Here is a 22,936-nt window from a genome sequence, read left to right on the forward strand (position 1 = left end):
AGTTTTTAAATAAAAAAAAAAGACTATAAAACCATGTTTATAGAAATACTTTTAAAACTTTACAACTGTGTGTGTGTGTGTGTGTGTGTGTGTGTGTGTGAAAGAGAGAGGGAGTGCACATGCATAAGAGAGGGCATGGGGGATGGAGGTATGAATTAGAAGCACATACACTGAAACATTTAGGAGTGGTTATGTCTGTGTGGTAAGATTATGGATGATTTTCACATTGTTCTTTACACTATTATGATTTCAAATTTTATAATAGGGATTCATACAAGCTATTGCATCTTTTAAAAATAAAAAACAACGAAAAATAACATGTTCTAGGAACTCTTTCATAGAAGGAAAGATGAGACAGACATAAAATCATAACTTAAGAAAGTAAATATGATAATACACTTACTAAAAATATAAACTAAACATTTTATCATTATATTTGCCCTATTAAGGGCTAAAAGTTTGGCAATCTACTTATTAAAAGAAACTTTAGGAATAAATATGCCATGTTTAGAAGGAGGTTAAGGGTTCAAAGTGACTTACCTATACAATACATCAGCTACAGGCAGAGACCCTAGATCAGTCTGTTTCTGTAATAGATGAACTGTATGCACAAAAGTTTTCAATGATCCCCTAAAAATAAAAGGATGGAACAGAAAATCATCAAATTTCAAAGTCAAATGCTAATTTTACTAACCAAAATGTATCCATCTTGTTTCTGCCAATCAGAAGATACGTTATACAAAATATACTTAATTCCTACCTATTATCACTGACTCAAACAAAAAGTTACTGAGTGACCATGACAATTATGAAGAGAAGCAGAATCCATCGGAGTTAGGTGATAGGATTAAGATTGTACAGCTGGTGAGTGGCTGAGCTAGGTTTCAGAACCCATTTGTCTTGATTCACAACTTGTGCTTTTTATCTCTGTGCTGCCTTCCTCCCTTATACTATTTTATACTCTCTTTATTCTCTGAGCACCAGAGATAGTGAAAGGGACAATTAAGGGCATGTTCTGCTTGTAAAGGTAAACAATTTTCCCCTAATACAAAAATTCAAAACATAGGTTCCAGCACAAAGAACATGTAATGATTATGTTCAGATACTGTTTTCATCACCAAGATACTCTCTAGACCACAAAAGAGGTCTCATGGTGTAAGGCTACTTTTAAAGTCTAACAGTATTTCCAGGCTTCTTTTTTTCTACATCTTTGTTAAGTTCATCTATTTCCTATAATATCTCACTGCACTCTGTCACATTAAATAGGACCAGGAAGAGGTACATTTAAATAATTAATACTTTGCGCTGAGAGGTGTTCCTTCTGCATCTACCCCCCATACCTTGGCCCTGTGAAACATACCATTCTAATACTTGCAAGATTTACCACTACAGCGATATCTTTTTGAATCCCTAGGCTCTGGGGTCTTGGAAGTCTGTAATATGGTATGCAAGATCCAAAAGAAGGTGCTTTTAAGCTATATAAGACTTACCTGGCCAGATCCCAAGTATAAATCACCACAGGAACAATTCCTGAACTAAATGATTGCCTATATCAGATGGGCTGACCTTGGTTTGTTAGCTTATTCTCTTAGTTAAAGCTTTAATTACTGGGTATCATATGCTTAAAACCCAAAAGAAATGGAAAGCCTAATACCAGGCCAAGTAGGTCTAGAGTCCTCTTAATTGTCCCTTTCACTATCTCTGGTGCTCAAAGAATCAAGAGAGTATAAAATAGTACAAGGGAGGACGGCAGCACAAGTTGTGAATCAAAACAAATGGGTTCTGAAACCCAGCTCAGCCACTCACCAGCTGTACAATCTTAATCCTATCACCTAACTCCGATGGATTCTGCTTCTTCATCTGTCTGACAGAGATACCTCTCTGAGGTACAGTGTGGTCAAAACAAAAGGGTAAAAGCACTGGAAACTCAAAAGCTAGTAGCCAACTGTAAGGTATTCTTACCTGCCAGTTTGAATCAGATGCTAAGAGTACAATTTAAACTCCCTCCACTGCTCATCAGGCTCTTTGTGATCTGGGCTCTGTCGGCCTCATCTCCTATCCCCTTGCAATTTTAGGGGCCATATGCCTTGCTTACTGCTTTACCCTCACTGCCTAGATGAGTGTCCTGCACATGGTAAATGAGCAGTACTTATTTGCAGTATAAATTACCCTGAGTAACTCAACTCTAAGCTCCATAAAGGATAGAGACCATGAGTCACTATGTGAAAGACCTAGCAAAATTCCTGATAAAAGATGCTCAATATATATTAGTTGGTTGAACAAATATATAAACTATGTAATCGTAATTTGTAGGAAAAAATGTGTTTTCTTTGAGAGCATCAAACTCAAAAGTTCAATATGACCCTAATATCCCCTTTAAAGGGATCATCTAACACTGAAAGGCACATAAATTTTAAGGGAATAAAATCCAATACAAGGTGATAATAACAGCAATGGAATGAAGGAACCATCTAAAATTTTCCAAGAAGAAAATAAAAACATTCATTTCAATATTTCTGCTAAATGGAATTTGGATTTCAAGTGCACAAAGCAATTTCAATAATTCTCTGTGGTACAGACAGAATTGGGGCTCATAATAAAAAAGTATTATGATCCAATGTTAATAACATAAGATCCTTGATACTAAAGAGATGGTAATTAGTCCTAACATCCTAAATTAGTTTCACGATGGTCCTACCTAAAAGTAAACCTTTTCAGAAAAAGATTTTTTTTGCATTGATAAATCAATTCAGGGCTCAAAATTTTCTTGTGTACATGAAAAATATGAGTCAATCCACTGTAAAGTCTTTATAGGGAAACCTACTTCAGTACTACCCAATAATGTCTCCAGAACTATGTGTCAGGATTTCCACAATCAACAACAGTCTTTAAGAATTTAAAATTAGGCTTATGACAGCTTGATCAGAGCAAAGAAACTGACATAAATATTGGTAACATTCGCTTTATAAATAGCTTGAGATTCAACTATCTGAAGATTCAACTTTGAAACCATAAAGAGAAAAACAGGAAAAGAAGCCTTATAACTAAAAACTTTAGAATCCTCCAGGAAGAATTTTCCCACATACGCTTTGCTTAAAAAAAGAAAGATCCCAACTGAAGAAAAATTTCTGAGGAGGGAGGGACAGAGTAGTGACACCAATTTGTCAGGCCATAATCCTAACTGGTTTCTGTTCAACTAGCCCAGAAGAAAGCAAAAATAGTGAATTTTTTTTCTGATGACTCTGTGCCAGCGAGGGTTACTGGGTGGGAAAATGTTTGCATCCTTTCCTGGAAAAGCAACTCCAAGCACATTTCCTATTGACAGTGGATCAATAGCATTAACTTGCTCATGGACAGCACAATACCAAATCGTTTTTTTTTTTTTAACATGGGCAGGCACCAGGAATCAAACCCGAGTCTCCAGCATGACAAGTAAGAACTCAGCCTGCTGAGCCACCATGGCCTGCCCACAATATTAAATCTTGATATATATACAGAGAGATCTTTCAATTAAATCGATGTAGGCAAACATCAGCGCCCAGAAATATAATTTGTGGCCAAATCTTTGTGACCGAGTCCAGGTAGGACTAACTTGTAGGCACACTAACTAACTTGTAGACACACTCCTCATATACAGGATTGGAAAAAAAGTAAAAGCTCTACACAGAGACATAATATCCTCTGCAAACTACCTGATCTAAAACAATAAACATCTATGGAGTAAGTAAATAATGGCAAGGACTGAGTCTCCGTTTTAAGCTGTTTAACCTGTTATCACGGTTTAGCAAAAAGAAAATCTGAATTTGGGTTCCAGCTCACTCACTTGGTATAAAGTTTTAGTGAAAGCATCTTAGGTACTGCCAAGGACTGTAAAATTCAAAACTGAAAACAAAGAAGGACTTCTGAATGTTAATACTTTCATTAGCTATGTTTGCCCCTTAGTCACTCATCCAACCCAGGAAGTTAGAAGGTAACCAAGTAGTACAATTGATTTTCCTTACCTGGCACAAGCCAAAGCTACCAGGGCGGCAGCAGCATTTTCTTTCTGCTTATATGGGATGTGTCGGCCTGTTTCAGAAGTCTCCTCGAGCCAAGAGCACAGCAAAGTTTCAATTCCATTGAGACAGTCAGCAGGCTCCTTGGTCAAGCTCAAAGGCTGGCAGTCGCGAAGGCAGTTCAATAGCACCTCAGCAGTTATGTTACAGAGAGAAGGGTCTGTTCTACTCTGGGACTGGATAAGAGGGAAGACCAGCAAGAGGCCCATCCGTGATGTGAAGGGAGCTTGCTCAGGTTGCTGCAACAAGCCCTGGCGTTTGAGGAGGGCCAAAGTTTCTTCATCACCAGAACTTTCCCTTTCATGCTGTTCTTCCAAGGCGAGCTGGCGCTGGGCATTCCAAAGTCCTCGCAAGGCATTCAGGCGGTATTCAAGCAGGCGGGCATAGGCATTGCTCTGATTCCCACAAACAGAGCGTAAACGTTCTGCTAATTCTGTAGGGTTCTTGGTCTCAAATGTTAAAATCTAAGGAAAAAAACAACAGAGAAGATGTTGGCATTTAATGGTCATCTTTGGAAGCAAGTATGTGCAATGATATCTAAAAACAGGCCACAAAAATTATTTTAACTGCAATCAAATATGAAAATATGAACTGCAAAGCAGTTATTTGCAGATGGAGAACTCTCTCTCCTAACATTTCTGCTAATACTCCTTTTAAAACTGACATTAGGTTTTTCTAAATGAAAGAACTCAAATTACAATAGAATACAGATAAGCATGAAAATCATAAATTAATACAAGTAATTTCTTTTTTAACTGAAGAATAAATATTTATTATATGTTCTTGAGTTATAAATAGAAGTCTCTAACTCTAATTACCAGGAGGTAATTACCAGGAGGATTATCAATAAAAATCTTTTTTTTTTGGCTTTTAAAAAGGGAATTTATTAAGTTACAGTTCTATAGTTCCAAGGCCATAATATCCAAACTAAGGAATCCAGGGAAAGACACCTTAACTCAAGAAAGGCCTGTGGGTCCAGAACACCTCTGTCAGCTAGGAAGGAACGCAAAGCTTTGCAATCCGTTTTTTATTGTTCTTTGACTGAAGAACTCTTCACTCTTATTACTGTTATTCCATCATTTCATTTTGGGACATGCTATAGATTTATTCAGTTAGAATTCATAGAGGAATCAACACTATTTTTTTTGCCAAAACACAATTCAGGAAGCTTCTTCTAGATTTTCAGAAGCTGGGAGAATATAAAACTATGAAATCTTCAATCAGCTACGAAAGGAAACAGATCTCAAGAAGAATCAAAGTAAATTTCTGAAGCAAAGTGTTTATCCATCTAAATGTGACTAGGTTAGAATGAACAGACTACTATAACCAACAAACAAAAGGAGGGCAATCTGAGAACAAGCTCATTTAAACAGATTATCAGGCATAAGAAGTGTCCGGTTCTCAGTAGACCAAAAAGTCAGGGAAGAGGCTTGGAGTAAAAGCAAAGAAAATTCTGTCAAGTCATTGACTCTAGCATTAAAAAAGATCAGAGTTTGCTGTATTTCTCTCACAAACCTGAAAAAGGGACTTTCTTCCATCTCAGATTTTGTCTTTATAAGTTCCGAGAACACAATAAAATAAATACAAACTTCCAAAAGCAATGTAAACACAGTAACTGTGCCTTCTATACATTGCTTACTATATGCAAGCCAAGGAACTGAATTGAAAAAATGCTCACATTTTAAAAACAAAAAATACCAATTTAAAAACATAATCACGGGGCGGGCCGCGGTGGCTCAGCGGGCAAAGTGCTTGCCTGCTATGCCGGAGGACCTCGGTTCGATTCCCGGCCCCAGCCCATGTAACAAAAACAAACAAAATACAATAAAACAAGAAAATGTTTAAAGATGTTTCCCTTTCTTCCTCCCTTCCTTCCTTCCATCCTTCCTTCCTTCTCTCTGTCTTTCCTTCCAAAAAAAAAAAAAAAAAAAAAAAACATAATCACATGTGTAACTCATTGAACTGATGTGAAAAAATGTTCATGGTTTAAAAAAAAATTCAAAATTCTGAGCCAGCTTATTAGATTAGAACTGGTAACATTCAAATGCCTTAAAATTTCAACCAACTACTTAGAAATAAAAATAAATGAACTATGTCGATTTCCAGTTCCTGCCCATGTAGAAAAAAAAGAGAGAGAAAGAAATGAACTACTGATACACACAACAACTTCAATGAATTTCAGTGGTATTTTGTCAAGAGAAAGAAGCCAATCACAAAAAGGTGACACTCTACATGATTTTATTTATATGATGTTCTGAAAAAAATAGTGCTGGACAAGATCAGCGTTTGCCAAGGCTTAGGGATACAAAGTGACTATACAGACATAGTATAAGGGAGTTCTGTATCTTGCGTGTGAAGCAGTTACATGAATCTACACATATGCTAAAATTCATACAACTGTACACCCAAAAAAAGGTCCATTTTTTTTAATCCATGATAATTTTAAAAATTATTAGGAAAAAAATTCCAACCAGGATACAGCTGTATTCAAATAGGTATCACTGGGTAAATCTATACTGAAAATCATATTATTAAAAATAAAAACTATAGACAGCAGCAGGCAGTGGGTGGCTGGAAAGGCTTGAAGATATCTGCTTTTGTGTAGCAAAGGTGTCTACAAAACTATGAATGATATAAGAACTTTACTTGAAATTAATGAGTACTCCAATAATGAGGTTTAAAAAAAAAACGAGTACTAACTAGAACAATGGTAAGAAAAGTGGATGAGCCGCAACATTTCATGATGCTGCAACATTTCTAGATGTTCATCTAGAACAAGAACATCAACTATTAAAGAAGCATTTGGATACTTTTCTTAATGGCAAGAATGGACTCAGGGTATTTTTTTTCCTCTTTGTGGACAAGCAGTCAAGATGAGATGGTTTGCAGACTAGGAACACAGCGTAGTTGGTATGGAGATCAGTGAACTTGGGATTCAAGATCTTTTTACAGAGCAGAATCTCTCTTACTCAGCAGAACCAATTGCCAAAATTCCTGGAGCCAAAGTATTTAAAAGTTCTTCAGAGAACACTTCATTGTACTGTTACAGCATTTTTGATAATATCAGAGTAAATATTGGCGAATTTGACGGGATTTGAGATAAGGAGACTTAGTTGCTATTAATCCAGGTGATCAAGAATACTATGTTGCTATAATTTGTCCCTAACGAGTACCGTGCGTCTGCTGTTTCTTATGATCCAACTAAACATGGAGGCCCACCATTTTATATTTCAGACACTGAATTCAAAGGCTATTTAGCACAAAATGCAATATTCATTGTCTTGAGAATGTTGATGCTTTTGAAGAATGTCATAAAAGTTGGGGAACTGACTACCTATTTGAAAAGTTATGTCTATTTGCAGACAAAATCGAGCACATCAAAATGGTTTTGAACAATTGAAAATCAGGCTCAGGCATGAAAATGAATGACTAAAAAAAATCATCACAGATTTCTGTTCAACAATGCATATAACTTTTTAGAGAAAAAAAACATAATAAAATGTTTAAAGTGACTATCTTTTAGAGGAGAGTGTAATTAGGGGTAAAAGCAGACTATACTCGTCGTTTTACTTACAGATTATAACAAATTTTTACCATGAGCATGTATTACTTGTATAGCTAATATATAATGTAAGAAATGTAACGCATATAAGAGAGAAAAATTAATTCTGAGTGTAACATTTTAACATGGTACAAGGTAAAAAGAAAGTAATCTAAGAAATTATATAATTTTTACTATAAACATTCCTTACACATACCTTTTCACATTTTATCTCCTTATATAATAATTTTATATGTAAGATAATTAAGAAACAAATTTAAAAGTTTAGTTAAATGAACCAACTTATATGGAACCAAGTGTTTTCCTAAGCTAAAAACTTCACAAATTTTAAAATAAAGTGTTTTCCTGAGGTGGGAAGTTTTTGTTTCTTATAGATTATTCTTGTTTAAAAAATAGTCTTATGAAGTATGGTGAATCCAGACTCATGATTGTTCATTATGAAAGTTTAGATTAAAATCTGTTTTTCATTAACACATTTTACTAAATCAAACACTACCCTCTAACTGCACTATCTAATATCTAATAGGTTTTGATTGCTTAGCTCATGTTAATAGAATAGTGCATTTTATTAAAAATACATTATAATGCGTATTAAAAAAAGAACTACACACATTTTTGCTTAGTTTTTCATACAATAGGGTTGAATAAATGTTGGTTAATTAAATGTCCTTCATCATCAAGTCACAGAAAACTATATGTAATTCCCTACCTATTTGTCTGGACTCCCAAACAAGAATTATTTTTTACTGATTATTTTTCAGATGGCAGCAGATAAAAGAACATTTGTTTAAAAAAATCACATTTCAAGGGCAACCATCTGCCTTGAAGATGTAATCATACCCAAAGAAGCTTTTCCTTTTTTTTTTAAGGTCACACACAAATGTCAGTAACCAGCCTCCATCATTACTATAAATAACTAAAAATTATTGATACATTTTTCAAAAATGTGGAAAAAATCACATTTTACAAATTTGATCATCTTCCAACTTGTGAACATCTAAACGAATAGGAACTTTTACAGCACTTAAAAAAAGTCTTCCAGGGTGAGCCACAGTGGCTCCACAGGCAGAGTTCTTGCCTGCCATGTCAGAGACTTGGGTTCAATTCCCAGAGCCTGCCAATGCAAAAAAAGAGTTTGCCAATACTGACTATGTGATTTTTTCTACCCAATATAATTCTTTGATATAAAATATTTAAGCCCTCCACGTATATTTTTATTTATAGAACACTGATCATCTACTTACATTGTGTCTTCTTATGTATATTTGAATACAACTCCTTGAATATTTGAAACAACTAAATATTTCAATATAGGCTTTAACTGTATATAGGAATTCAGCAATATCTCAGTAACAATAAACCCAGCTATTTGTTTTTATAATCAATCTCAAACATAGGTGCTTCTGAATTATGATATTTCATGGTTCATAAAATGATGTGTATGACAGAATCCAAAGCTAATTCAAAATACCAAGATTAGCTGGGGAAAAACCTATACAATACATTCTGTTTTTCTGACAATTCTATTTTTATAAGCATTCTAGTTATATTTTAGCATTCCACTTCAAAGACAAATATCCTGAAAGGAGTTATAAAATAATTAACCAAATATTATATAACATACACACTTAAGTGGTTGTTATGTTTATTGATTTAGCAGTCTCTACACTATGCTTTCAGAAATCCATTAGACTACTCAGCATTATCCATTCTGAATGTCCTTTTATGAAAACTAAGAACTGTCAACTCTGCTGCTGTTTTTGAATTTTGGAGTATGAAGGTCATGGTTTAAAATCATTTTATAAAGATATTATTATACCTTTGGGTTTTAGTATGTCAGCTATGGAGGATCTATTCTGGTACTTATGAATATTAAATTATTTGTCTCAGAACCTCAAATAAAACCATTACTCTCAATAACTGCTGTTCACCAAGAAGAAAAAAGACCAAATGTCATTAGAAAATTAGTATTTGTCTCTTTAAAAAGGGGAAAGTTACTGAAGAAAAAGGAAAATCCCTGTCATCCTTAAACAGAAGGGTGAGAATGCTGAAGTGGACCCATTTAAGGGAATAACAATTTCAAAGTAATTTGCAGCCTTAATCTAATTTTTTTTATTAAACTTGAAAGATGTGTCTTTAAGCTAAGACAATGATAATCATTCTGCAAAGTCTAAAAGACGGTAAACAAAATAATCTTTGCTGGCCAAATTTGGATTTGCTCAAGACTCTGATATTTAATATAAGAACAATTTTATAGAGGATCAGATCATTTTAGCCAATTGATTTCCATTTTCCATCTTGGAAAATATAGAAGAATAGAAGCAAGCCAGCCATGATGTACAATGTGAAAGTCATCATGCATTCTGAGTAAATTTGATACTGAGAATGAACATATAACAAACTTTTGAAATGATAATGTATATAATACACACATTTAAAGGCATTAGCCTAAATTAGGATCCAAGGATAAAGACATGCAATATTGTAAATCCCTAAATGTAAAAGTCAATTGCTAATACTTTGCTATTTAGAAGAACAGAGACAGATTCTCTAAAAGGGCTAAAATAAAAAGTTAAGATCACATTTTCTTATATTAGGGCCTACTTTTGGAAGAAGTACAAAGTTATCCTATTTAAGTACAAAGATGTCCATTGCAGCCGTATTTATTATAGTGGAAAAAGTGGATGCAATCTCAATGTCAAAAAGGGAAATATTTAATTAAATGTTAGCACAGCACCTAATGAAATATTATGCCATAAGTAAAAACAATACTAAAAACTACACAATACTGAAAAGCAGTACAAAAAGTACATATGTCCTGTGAAACACATTCGTTCATTTTTGAAGTTTCATTAGTATTTGTGGTAATAGAAACAGTTATTTTTTCCTCTAAGAAAGAAATGGAGTGTTGACAAGGAAAATCATTGATATATTAGAAAAGCAGTCAAAACTAGACCTGACATTTTTCATAAGTAAACACTATCTTTAAATAACTGCTGGTCAAACAAATGGTGACACAATTGATATATTTAAAAACTGGGGGATATACCTGACAAAAATAATCACAAGTATCATAAGAAATGTTCTCCTTAAATGCAGTTCCCCTGTTCCATCTGCTGTACTTTGGCAGCAGTTTATCTCAGATAATGTTCATGGACAAGAAGAAAGACGGTTGGCTGGCTGGGAAAGACCACCATATATTTATCTGAAACCATCAATGAACAATAAATTCTAAGGCTCTCCCTTAAGCAATGATGTTAAAAATTCAGGACTGCTCAAGCTGCAATAAATGAATTATATTATTATACTCCCAATTCAATTCGTTATATGAACTTGTCAGCATAAAAAGAATTTATACCCAGGATTATTTCAAAGCAGACCAACCACTAACTTCTAAAGATAGAATACCTAAGCCTTCTCAAATATTGGAATGAATGCTAGGTATCTACTCAGAGGACATGAGGGCAAGAACACAAATGGACATTTGCACATCAATGTTTATAGCAGCATTATTTACAATTACCAAGAGATGGAAACAACACAAATGTCCATCAAAAGATGAGCAGTTAAACAAGCTGTGGTATATACATATGATGGAATATTATGCAGCTGTAAGACAGAATAAAGTTATGAAGTATGTAACAACACGGATGCACCTTGAGGACACTAGGCTGACTGACATTAGCCAGAAACAAAGGACAAATACTGTTTGGTCTCACTAACATTAGTGAATGAACTTAGAGAATTCCAGATAAGAACAGACCATGAGATAGAAATAGGGTAGATACTGGGTCATTGGAGCTGAAGGGATACAGATTGTGCAACAGGACTGATTGTAAAAATTCAGAAATGGATAGCACGATACTACCTAACTGTAAAACAATAATGTTAGTACACTGAATGAAGTTGAATGTGAAAATGATAGAGGGAGAAGGGCTGGGGGCACAAATGAAATCAGAAGGAAAGATAGACAATAATGACTAAGATGGCATAATCTAGGAATGCCTACAGTATATAATGATAGTGACCAAATGGACAAATTTTAAAATGTTTTTGCATGAAGAAGAACAAAGGAATGTCAATATTGCAGGATGCTGAAAATAGATGGTAATTCATATTTTAAAATGTTAATTTATGTGTAAAACTAAAGCAAAAAATGTTCATTTGGTACAAAATTTAAAATTTGACTAATGCATTTCCTAATATAACTTATGTGGACAGTTTAACTGACCAACATAAGTACATGGAACCTTGAGTAGGGTATGAGATTTTGTAGGTTTGTCCAGAGTATTGCCCCAATAAATCCGAGTGATCTGAATAGTGAATAAAAAAGTATTTGCAAAGTCCCCTTGGAGGAATGATGAGAAAGGGGGAAAATTCAACTTCCCCAAGTGGAGAATTCTTGATATTCTCACAAGCAGTAGGGACAACCAAAGCAATAAGCCGAGCCCCCAATCTTGGGGTTTGTTCATATGAAACTTATCCCCACAAAGGATAGGCTAAGCCTACTTAAAATTAGGCCTAAGAGTCACCCCCAGAGAACCTCTTATGTTGCTCAGATGTGGCCTCTCTCTCTCAGCCAACATGACAAGGAAACTCGCTACCCCCTCTCTATGTGGGACATGACTCCCAAGGGTGTAAATCTTCCTGGCAACATGGGACAGAAATCCTACAATGAGCTGGGACTCAGCATCAAGAAAATGAGAAAACCTTCTCGACCAAAAGTGGGAAGACAGAATGAGACAATATACAGTGTCAATGACTGAGAGATTTCAAACAGAGTCAAGAGGTTATCCTGGAGGTTATTCTTTTGCATTATATAGGTATCGCCTTTTTAGTTAGGGTATGTTGGAGAGGCTGGAGGGAACTACCTGAAAATGTAGAGTTGTGTTCCAGTAGCCATATTTCTTTTTTTTTTTTTCCCTTTGCCAAATTTTCCGATAGGTTTTATTTTATTTTTTTGTTACCCCTATTATTTATTTATTTTTAATCCATATGTTTTACTCATCTGTCCATACTGTAGATAAAAGGAGCATCAGACACAAGGTTTACATAATTACACAGTCACATTGTGAAAGCTATATCACTATACAATCATCATCAAGTTCTTCAGGAACCAGAACAAATGTATGACACTATTATAAGGAGTTAATAATAGAGGCATTTATAGGAAAAAATGTTCCTATTGTAAACTATGAACTATAGTTAACAGTAGTATTTTAATATTCTTTCATCAACAATAACAAATGTATCACACTTTTTACTATGGGTCAGTAACAGGGAGAAAGAAGAAATACGGGAGAATTTGGGTTTTCTTTTTTCTTTTTATTCCTTCTGGGGTAATGAAAATGTTCTAAAATTGATCACTTGTACATTAGCACAACTACGATCTATGAACCAACAATTGTATTTTTTGGATGGTTTGTATGGTGTTTGCATTAAAAAATATACTGCATTAGTTCCCTGTGGCCACAAATTTAGAGGCTTAAAAACAAAAGATATTTATTCCCTCGCAGCTCTAGGAGCCAGAAGTCCAAAATCGTATCATTAGACCAAAGTCAAGGTATCACTACTCCTACTGGGGACTTGAGGTGAAGAATCCATTCCTTGCCTCTTCCAGCTTCCAGAGGCTGCCAGCATTCCTTGGCTTCTGACCACATCACATCAGTCTCTGCCTCTGTGTTCACATTGCCTTCTCCTCTTCTTTTCTGTGTAATCTCCCTGTGTCTCTCTCTTATAAACACATTGCTGACTGCACTGAGGGTCCACCCAGATTATCAGGAATAAATCTCCCCATTTTCAAGAGCTCTCACTCAGTCACATCTACAAAATCCCTTTCTCCGCAAGGTAACATTTACAGGTTCCAGGGACTAGGATCTTATATTATTGGGATCCATTATTCAGCCTACAGTGAAGCAATCCAGTCCTAGGTAATCCTCAACAGATAATACTGCACATGAACATCAAATGATAAGAATATTCAAGAAACATCATTTATTGTTTTTGCATGAGGAAGAACAAAGGAATGTCATTATTGCAGGGTACTGAATATAGATGGCAATTAATATTTTAAAATGTCACCTTCTGTGTGAAACTAAAGCACAAAATGTTTATTTGTTACAAAATTTATATTTTGACTAGTGCATTTCCTAATATAACTTATGTAGATAGTTTGATTGAACACCATAAGTACTTGGAATCTCAGGTAGGACATGAGATTTTGCTGGTTTGTCCAGAGTGATGCCCCGATGAATCCCAGAGTGATTTGATCAGTGAGTGGAAAAGTATCTGCAAAGCCCCCTTCAGGGAATGGTAAGAACAGGGAGAAATTCAACTTCCTCAAGTTGAATTCTTGATATTCTCACAAGCAGTGTGGACAACCAAAGCTATAGGCAGAGCCCCCAGTCTTGGGGTTTGTTCATATGTAACTTAATCCCGCAAAGGATAGGTCAAGGCTACTTAAAATTTAGGCCTAAGAGTCACCCCCAAGAGAACCTCTTTTGTTGCTCAGATGTGGCCTCTCTCTCCAGTCAACACAACGAGCAGTCTCACCACCCTACCCCTCTCTACGTGGGACATGACTCCCAGGGGTGTGGACCTTCCTGGCAACGTGGGACAGAGATCCTGGAATGAGCTGAGACTCAGCATCAAGGGATTGAGAAAAACCCTAGAATGAGCTGAGATTTAGCATCAAGGGATTGAGAAAACCTTCTCGACCAAAAGGGGGAAGAGTGAAATGAGACAAAATAAAGTGTCAATGGCTGAGAGATTCCAAACAGAGTAGAGAGGTTATCCTGGAGGTTATTCTTATGCATCAAGTAGATATCATCTTGTTATTCAAGATGTAATGGAGAGGCTGGAGGGAACGGCCTGAAAATGTGGAGCTGTGTTCCAGTAGCCATGTTTCTTGAGGATGACTGAATAATGATGCAGCTGTCACAATGTGACTGTGTGATTGTGAAAACCTTGTGTCTGATGCTCCTTTTATCTACCTTGCAAACAAAGGAGTAGAACATATGGAATAAAAATAAATAATAGGGGGAACAAATGCTAAAATAAATTTAGTTTAAATGCTAGTGATCAATGAAAGCAAGGGGTAAGGGGTATGGTAGGTATAATCTTTTTTTTTTCTTTCCTGTGTTCGTTTTATTTCTTTTTCTGAATTAATGCAAATGTTCTAAGAAATGATGAATATGCAACTAAGTGATGATATTGTGAATTACTGATTATGTATGTTGTTTTATTATTCCTTTATTTTTTTAATTAATAAACAAATTTTTAAAAAAAGAAACATCGTTTATAATACCGAACCAACAGCAGAATGACTCAATATTGTGCTACAGTGATATAATAAAAAATTATGCAGCAGTGAAAATAAATGAAGTACAGTAACATATCAACAGAAGACTGACATAACACATGGGGACATACAAAAAAAGCAAGTCACAAAAGAACACATATAGCATACTACATTTATATAAATCTTAAAACACAAAAAACTAAATCCTATATTGTTTATGGATATATTCAAAATGTGATATATCACTAATATAAAGCAAAGGAAAAATAAACACAAAATTCAGGATAGTGGTTTTCTGTGTGGCAGAATGGGATACTTGAATAGTGCAGCAGAGAGGGGCTTTAAAGGTCCTGGTAAGGATCTATTTCTTAAACTGGGTAGTGGAATCACAGAGTGCTCACACATTCATATACATATACATACATATAAACAGACACACACACATATATATACCTTTAGAATATAAACTTAATTAAAAAATTAATTTCCATTGATTATTAATGCAGACTTGAAAACCAGACCAAAATCCCTATCCTCACTGCTGATACGCACTTGTGGCTTTTTTAAAGATGGAGCTCTTTCAAGGTATAACGAAAGCATTCCCAATATAAAATGCAAATAGTCAAGTGTTTAACATCTTTAGGAATGATGTGAACTGATGCCCAAGCCAAGGTTGAGGATGATGCTGTAATCAGATACATCTCTGGAAAGAGGTGCTAACAGTTCATAGACTGTTAAAGTCTACAACAGGGACACTCAATAGGTTTCCTCCCAGAGGACATTTGGCAATGCCTGGAGATATTTTTGGTGTGTTACTGGCATCTGGTGGACAGAGGCCTAGGATGCTGCTTAACATCCTACAGTGCACAGGTTAATCTACACAAAGAATTATCTGGTCCAAAATGTCAATAGTGCTAAGGTTGAGAAAAACCCTGATCTACAGGGACTACTTGACTGAGCATGCAATAAGCCTAACTTAACTACTGTTATGACATTAATTATGACAACACAATCTCTCAAAAGGGATATAAAATGTCCCAGTTTACAGAACTTTTCCATCCTCAGAATTATGCACAGGAGAGATTCTAATCATAGGCTGAATTAAAATATAAGTTTTACAAATAATTATTATGTAGGATTCTGATTGTAAACTCCTCAAGGGTGAGAACAAAGACTCATTCACCTTTATATCTTCTGCACTAAGCATAGTGCCTGGCAGAATAAATCTCAATATGAATGTTTTGAATTCTTTCTTCTGAAATGATGCATAGAGCACAGCACCTGGCTATAGTAAGCATACAATAACATTAGGTAATATTATTTGGGGGAAAAAAGCTTTTTCAAATTCATTTCAAACTCTGTCAGTACAGTTTATGACTCGTCTATTTTGTCTACTGATGTATCACAAGTCCCATAGAATTTGGCACGTAAGAAGTGCTCAATAAATATATATCGAAAAAGTGAAAGACTCAAAATTCTACCTGATAGTGCACCTGGGTGTCTTCCAAAAAAGAGCCCCCAAAAGAAAGAACAAGAGACATCAAAGTACCACTTTCAAATACACTCTCCTGACAGCACTTCTATTTTAGACTCTCGCCCCATGCTTCTTCCACTAGCCAGGCTTCAGCTTCCAACATGAACAAGAAAGCTGAGATCAGTGTTACCTGAACTTTGATTATAAGATAAGAGACATTAATTCTATACCCGTGACCTGTAACTGTTTGGCTATTAGGCAGGAACCTGAATATGCACCTAGTGACTACTCGATAAAAATGAACTGATGACAATGGCAGACCACCAGATAACTTCAAGAAACACAAGCTATATACTGCCTATTTTATGCCACTGAATCTTTCCTTTTTCCACTAATTTCTGCTCACAGCTGTGCCTGACTAATTAAAACTGCCTGGAAATCTCGTCTATCACTTTACTGGCTATTTCTTCTACTAAATCAAAAGACTCCACTTTAGAATTCAAACCCATCTGTCTCCTTTAGTCTGCAAAGAACAAATGTTCAGAAAATGAAACCAACTAGCTAAAATTAAGTGTACTTTCCTAGCTGAAACTTAATATATTACTGGGGGCAGGGAGCAAGGAGTATAAGAAAACCAATAAAAAAAGATAAAACAAAGCTTAACTATATTAGATATTTAGATATTCATTCAACTTCTGCCTTAGCAGAAGCTCTTGACTCAAATGAATTTACATCTAAAGACAAAATTATCTAAAGACAAAAACATCTAAAGACAATATTAACACATGTTAAACATGGCTAAGGGTGGAGGAATGTGATAAGATAGCAGAGTGGAACGCTCCAGGAATCAGTACCTCCATCAAAACAATTATTTAACTGGCAGGAAATGTTTGAATCAACCATTCTGAAATCTGAAGTCTAGTAGAACACTGTGAAGCACCCAAAGAACTGTAGGAAGAGGCTGGAAAATTGCAGTAAATATCAGTGAATTTCACTCTCCATCTGGGCAGCAATGCAGATTGCAGCTTGGAATCCTGGTGCAGCCTGTTGGTGCCAGGGTGAGCTAAAAGGACCAAGTCCTCCAAAATCTAGGGGAACGTGAGCTGATCACTGATCGCTGCTTTTTTTTTTTTTAATTAGAGAAGTTGTGGATTTATAGAACAATCATGCATAAAATACAGGATTCCCATATACCCACCCATTATTAACACTTTGCACTGGTGCAATATATTTGTTACAACTGATGAAAGCACATTTTTAATAACTGCACTATTAACTATAGACCATGGTTTAACTTAGGGTTCACTATTGTGTAGTGTAATTTCATGTAGTGTAATTCTCATATATAATTTCACACTATACATACCATCTAATATTCCCCTTTTAACCATATTCAGATATAGATTTCAGTGCTGTTAATTATGTTCATAATGTTGTGCTACTACAATCCATTACCAAAACATTTCCATCATTCCAAATAGGAACTTTTTCTACTTCAGTACCAAATGCTACTTCAGATCACTGGAGGGTTGGTTCTAAGGGTACCACTGTTCCAACCACCCTCAGGCAAAAATGGCAGAGAAGTCTTAAAGAGGCAGTGCCTATTTTTTTCCCCCTTTTCTCTTTCCATTCCCCATTTCAGAGGAAAAATAGTTTGGGGGAAAAAAATCAGAAATAGCTCCAGCCCTCAGTGACAATAACAAGTACTACCAAAAAAACTAACAATCCCAAAGTAGTAGAACTAGATTTCCAGAATTATAACAACATAATACTCAGAATGTCTAATTTTCAACAAAAAATAACAAAACATACAAAGAAACAGGAAAGTACAGCCTATTCATAGAAAAAAGAGACTTGACCCAAAATCATTCCTAGGAAGCCCATACATTAAAATTATTAGTCAAAGATTTCAAATCAATTGCTGTAAATATGTTCAATGGCCTAAAGAAATCCATATACAAAGAATTAAAGGAAATCAGAAAACACTGATTATAAAAAGGAAGCCAACACAAATTTTGGAGCTGCATAGTATAGTAATTCAACAGCAGATGTAAGCAGGCAGAAGAAAGGATGAGCATGCTTGAGGACAAGACTATTGAAATTATCCAATGTGAGGAGCAGAAAGAAAAAAATGAAGAAGAATGAACATAGCCTGAAGAACCTGTGGGACACCATCAGGAGTACTAACACATGCATCACTTGAGCCCCAGAAGGACAAGAGAGACAGAAAGGTACCAAAAAGGTATTTGAAGAAAAAAGAAAAAAGGGTGGAAAACTCCCAATCTAATGAAAGACATGAATATACACAATCAAGTAGCTCAACAAACTCCAAGCAGGGTAGATTCTACCATATCTACACTAAAACACATTAGAGTGAAATTACCAAAATCCAAAGACAAATAAAGGATTTTGAAAGCAGCAAAAGAGAAGCAACTTGCTACATACAAGGGATCCAATAAGATTGACAGCAGAATTCTCACCAGAAATCATGATGGCCAGAAGACAGGGACAGGATGACATACAGAACATATTTAAAGTCCTTAAGGAAAAAAAAACAAACTGATAACCAAGAATTCTCTATCTGGCAAAATTATCTTTCAAAAATGAAAGAAGAATTAAGCCACTTACAGATAAACAAAAGTTGAAGGAGTTAATTACAAGAAGACCAGTCCCACAAGAAATGCTAAAAGGAGTTTTTAAGGCTAAAATAAAAGGACACTGGACAATAACTCAAAGCCATAAGAAAACATAAAGAGTGTTGAGAGAGGTAATTACATAGATAAAAATACCAAAATCCTGTATTATTGTACTTTTGGTTTGCAATGTGCCCCCCCCATATGACTTAACAGGCAAATTTGTAAAATAACATTTAAAATCTATGTTAATGTGCATACAATGTATGAAGATGTAATCTGAGACAATAACAATATAAAGGAGGCGGGGAGGAGACATATACAGTAGAGAGTTTGTATATTAGTGAAACTATGTTGGTAGTTTCATATAGCTGATAAAGGCTTAATATCCAGGATATATAAAGAACTCTTATAATTCAACAGTAAAAAGACAGATTATCCAATTTAAAAATGGGCTAAGGATTCAAATAGACATTTCTCCAAAGAAGATATTCAAATGGCCAATAAGTATATGAAAAGATGCTGACCATCAATAGCCATTAAAGAAATGCAAGTTAAAACTACAATGAGGTGCAAGAAGTCCTAGCTCAAGCAATCAGGCAAGAAAAAAGAAATAAAAGGCATTCAAATCAGAAAGGAAGGTGTAAAACTTTCATTATTTGCAGATGACATGATACCATACTAAAGAAATCTATGACAAAACTTCTTGAGCTAATCTCAGGAAAGTGGCAGGATATAAGATAAATGTGCAAAAATCAGTAATGTTTTTATACATAAGCAATGACCTGAGGATACAATTAAGGAAAAAAATCCATTCAAAATAGCACCTAAAAGAATCAATTATCTAGGAATCAACTGAACCAGGGAGGTAAAGGGCCTGTACACAGAAAATTATATTCCATTGTTAAAAGAAATCAAAGAAGATTTAAATAGGTGGAAAGACATTCCCTGCTCATGGATAGGAAGGTGAAATGTAGTTAAGAGTCAATTCTATCCAAACTGATCTACAGATTCAATACAATACCAGTCAAAATTCCAACAACCTACTTTGAAGACTTGGAAAAGCAAGTTATTAAATTCATCTGTAAGGGAAAGAGACCTCGAATAGCTAAAAATATCCTTTAAAAAAAGTGGGAGGATTAATATTTCTTTATTTTAAAGCTTATTATGAAGTCACAGTAGTCAAAACAGTATGGTTCTGGCACAAAGAATATTGACCAATGGAATCGAATTGAGAATATGGGAAGAGACTCACCAAATCTACGATTGACTGATCTTAGACAAAGTCTCCTAATCCATTGAACTGGGACAGAACAGTCTTTTCAATAAATAGGCATGGGAGAATTGGATATCAATAGCCAAAAGAATGAAAGAGAACCCTTACCATACATTCTACATGAAAATTAACTCAAAGTAGATCAAAAACCTAAATATAAGAGCCAATACCATAAAACTCCTTGAAGAAAATATAGGGAAACATCTTCAAGACCTACTAATAGAAGTTAATTTCCTAAACTTTATACTCAAAGTACAAGAAACAAAAGTAAAAATAGATAAATGGGAACTCCTCAAAACCAAATGTTTCTGTGCCTCAAAAGATTTTGTCCCCCTGTCTACGTGGGGCATGACTACCAGGGGTGTGGATCTTCCTGGCAGCGTGGGACAGGAATCCCAGAATGAGCTGAGACCCAGCATCAAGGGATTGAGAAAACCTTCTGGACCAAAAGGGGGAAGAGTGAAATGAGACAAAGTTTCAATGGCTGAGAGATTCCAAACAGAGTCAAGAGGTTATCCTGGAGGTTATTCTTATGCATTACGTAGATATCACCTTGTTATCCAAGATGTAATGGAGAGGCTGGAGGGAACTGCCTGAAAATGTAGAGCTGTGTTCCAGTAGCCATGTTTCTTGATGATGATTGTATAATGATATAGCTTTCACAATGTGACTGTGTGATTGTGAAAACCTTGTGTCTGATGCTCCTTTTATCTACCTTGTCAACAGATGAGAGGAACATATGGAATAAAAATAAATAATAGGGGGAACAAATGTTAAAGCAGATTTAGTTTGAAATGCTAGTGATCAATGAAAGGGATCAGTAAGGGGTATGGCCTGTAAAATTTTTTTTTTCTGTTTGTTATATTTTTCTGTTGTCTTTTTATTTCTTTTTCTGAATTGATGCTAATGTTCTGAGAAACGATCATGATGATGAATATGCAACTATGTGACGATATTGTGAATTGTTGAGTGAATGTGTTGGGAATGTTTGTTTCTTGTAATTTTTTTTAATTAATAAAAAATTTTAAAAAAAAAAGATGAACAGGCAGCCAACTCAATGGGAGAAAACATCTGGAAATCATGTATCAGATAAAGGTTTGATACCCTGTAAATATAAAGAAATCATACAATTCAACAACAAAAGAACAAACAACCCAATTATAAAATGGGCTAAAGATATGAATAGACATTTTTCTTAAGAGCAAATACAGATGGCTGAAAAGCACATAAGAGATGCTCATTTTCATTAGCTATAAGGAAGTGGTGATCAAGACTACAAGGAGATAGCACCTCACACCTATAAGAGTGAGGCTTCTGTTATACAAACAGGAAACTAAAAATGTTGGAAAGAGTGTGGAAAAACTGGAACACTTATGCACTGCTGGTGGGAAAGTATAATGATACAGCCACTATGGAACACAATCTGGCAGTTCCTTAGAAAACTAAATACTAATTTGCCCTACGACCCGGCAATACCACTACTCAGTATATAACAGACGAGCTGAAAGCAGTGACACAAACAGACACGTGCACACCAATGTTCACAGGAGCACTGTTCAGAATTGTCAAAAGATGGAAACAATCCAAGCGCCCACCAACAGACAAGCAGATAAACAAAATGTGGTATATACATATGATGGAATATTATATGTATGACAAAATGGATGAACCTTAAGGACATAATGCTGAGTGAAATAAACCAGACCCAAAAGTACAGATATTGTATGACTGCACCTTTATGACCCAGGTAAAGGTAAACTCAGAGGCTTATGATATAGAATATAGGGGACTAGAGATACATGGAAGTTAAGAGATGGGTGAATGGTTAACTAATGAGGTTGAATTTAAATGTAAGGGAATGGATAGAAGTTAGGTTGTTGATTAGTAGGTCTATAAGTAATATTGCCATACTGAAGGTGAAGATTATTGAAAGGGGTTGTATAAAGTCATGTATCCCACCAATTAAAACAGCAAATACAAAAATGCTCATTATGAACTACTTCAAAGGTATGTAATATTGGGATATAGACGGAAAACTACTGTTGCATGCTATGGTCTATGTTTAACAGGAAGATATGAACAGTACCACAGCAATACCGGGGGTAAGTAATTGGGGAGGGAAGGATAAGAGTTAAAGGGAGGCTTGGATTTTCTATTTGGTGAGGGTGTGTTCATCAGTTATTTTTCTCTTGGAAGCAATGAAAATTGACTAAAAGTGAGAGTGCTGATGATTGTACAACCAAGTGAGTATCATGTGAGATATGGATTACTGACTTTGGACATTATTCATGATGCCCAACGGATAGAAGTGGCTGAAGGATACATAGATAGAAGTGGCTGAAGGATACATAGACTAAGAAGTAGAATGGCAAACTGTGGTGTATACATATCATTGAATATTGTGTGGCTACAGAAAGGAACAAAGTCATGAGGCATGTAGCAATGTGAATGTCATGGGGGACATTATGTGATACAAAATAAGCCAGAAACAAAACAACAAACATTATATGATTTCGCTTAAAAAATACTTATGAGAAAACTGGGGCCTAGATTGTAAACTCTTACAGCAGTCACATTTAGTCCAGAGCTGTAACTGTTATTTCTACATTTTGACAGGCTGTGCTATATATGTATAA

At 35.2% G+C, this 22,936-nt stretch overlaps 1 protein-coding gene across 5 annotated transcripts in view; it reads right to left on the reverse strand.

Annotated features, from left to right (window-relative positions):
- The window catches only part of HECTD4 (HECT domain E3 ubiquitin protein ligase 4), a 282,965-nt gene that overhangs the window by 192,605 nt on the left and 67,424 nt on the right, over positions 1–22,936 (reverse strand). For all 5 annotated transcript variants that reach the window (XM_077159888.1, XM_077159886.1, XM_077159887.1 and 2 more), the window contains exons 2-3: positions 4,002–4,519; positions 541–630 (exon numbers count right to left, since the gene is read on the reverse strand). In XM_077159888.1, the coding sequence (XP_077016003.1) occupies positions 541–630; positions 4,002–4,519 (608 nt within the window). The remainder of the gene's footprint in view (positions 1–540; positions 631–4,001; positions 4,520–22,936) is intronic.

Source organism: Tamandua tetradactyla, chromosome 5, assembly GCF_023851605.1.
Source record: "Tamandua tetradactyla isolate mTamTet1 chromosome 5, mTamTet1.pri, whole genome shotgun sequence".
Lineage (NCBI taxonomy): Eukaryota > Metazoa > Chordata > Mammalia > Pilosa > Myrmecophagidae > Tamandua > Tamandua tetradactyla.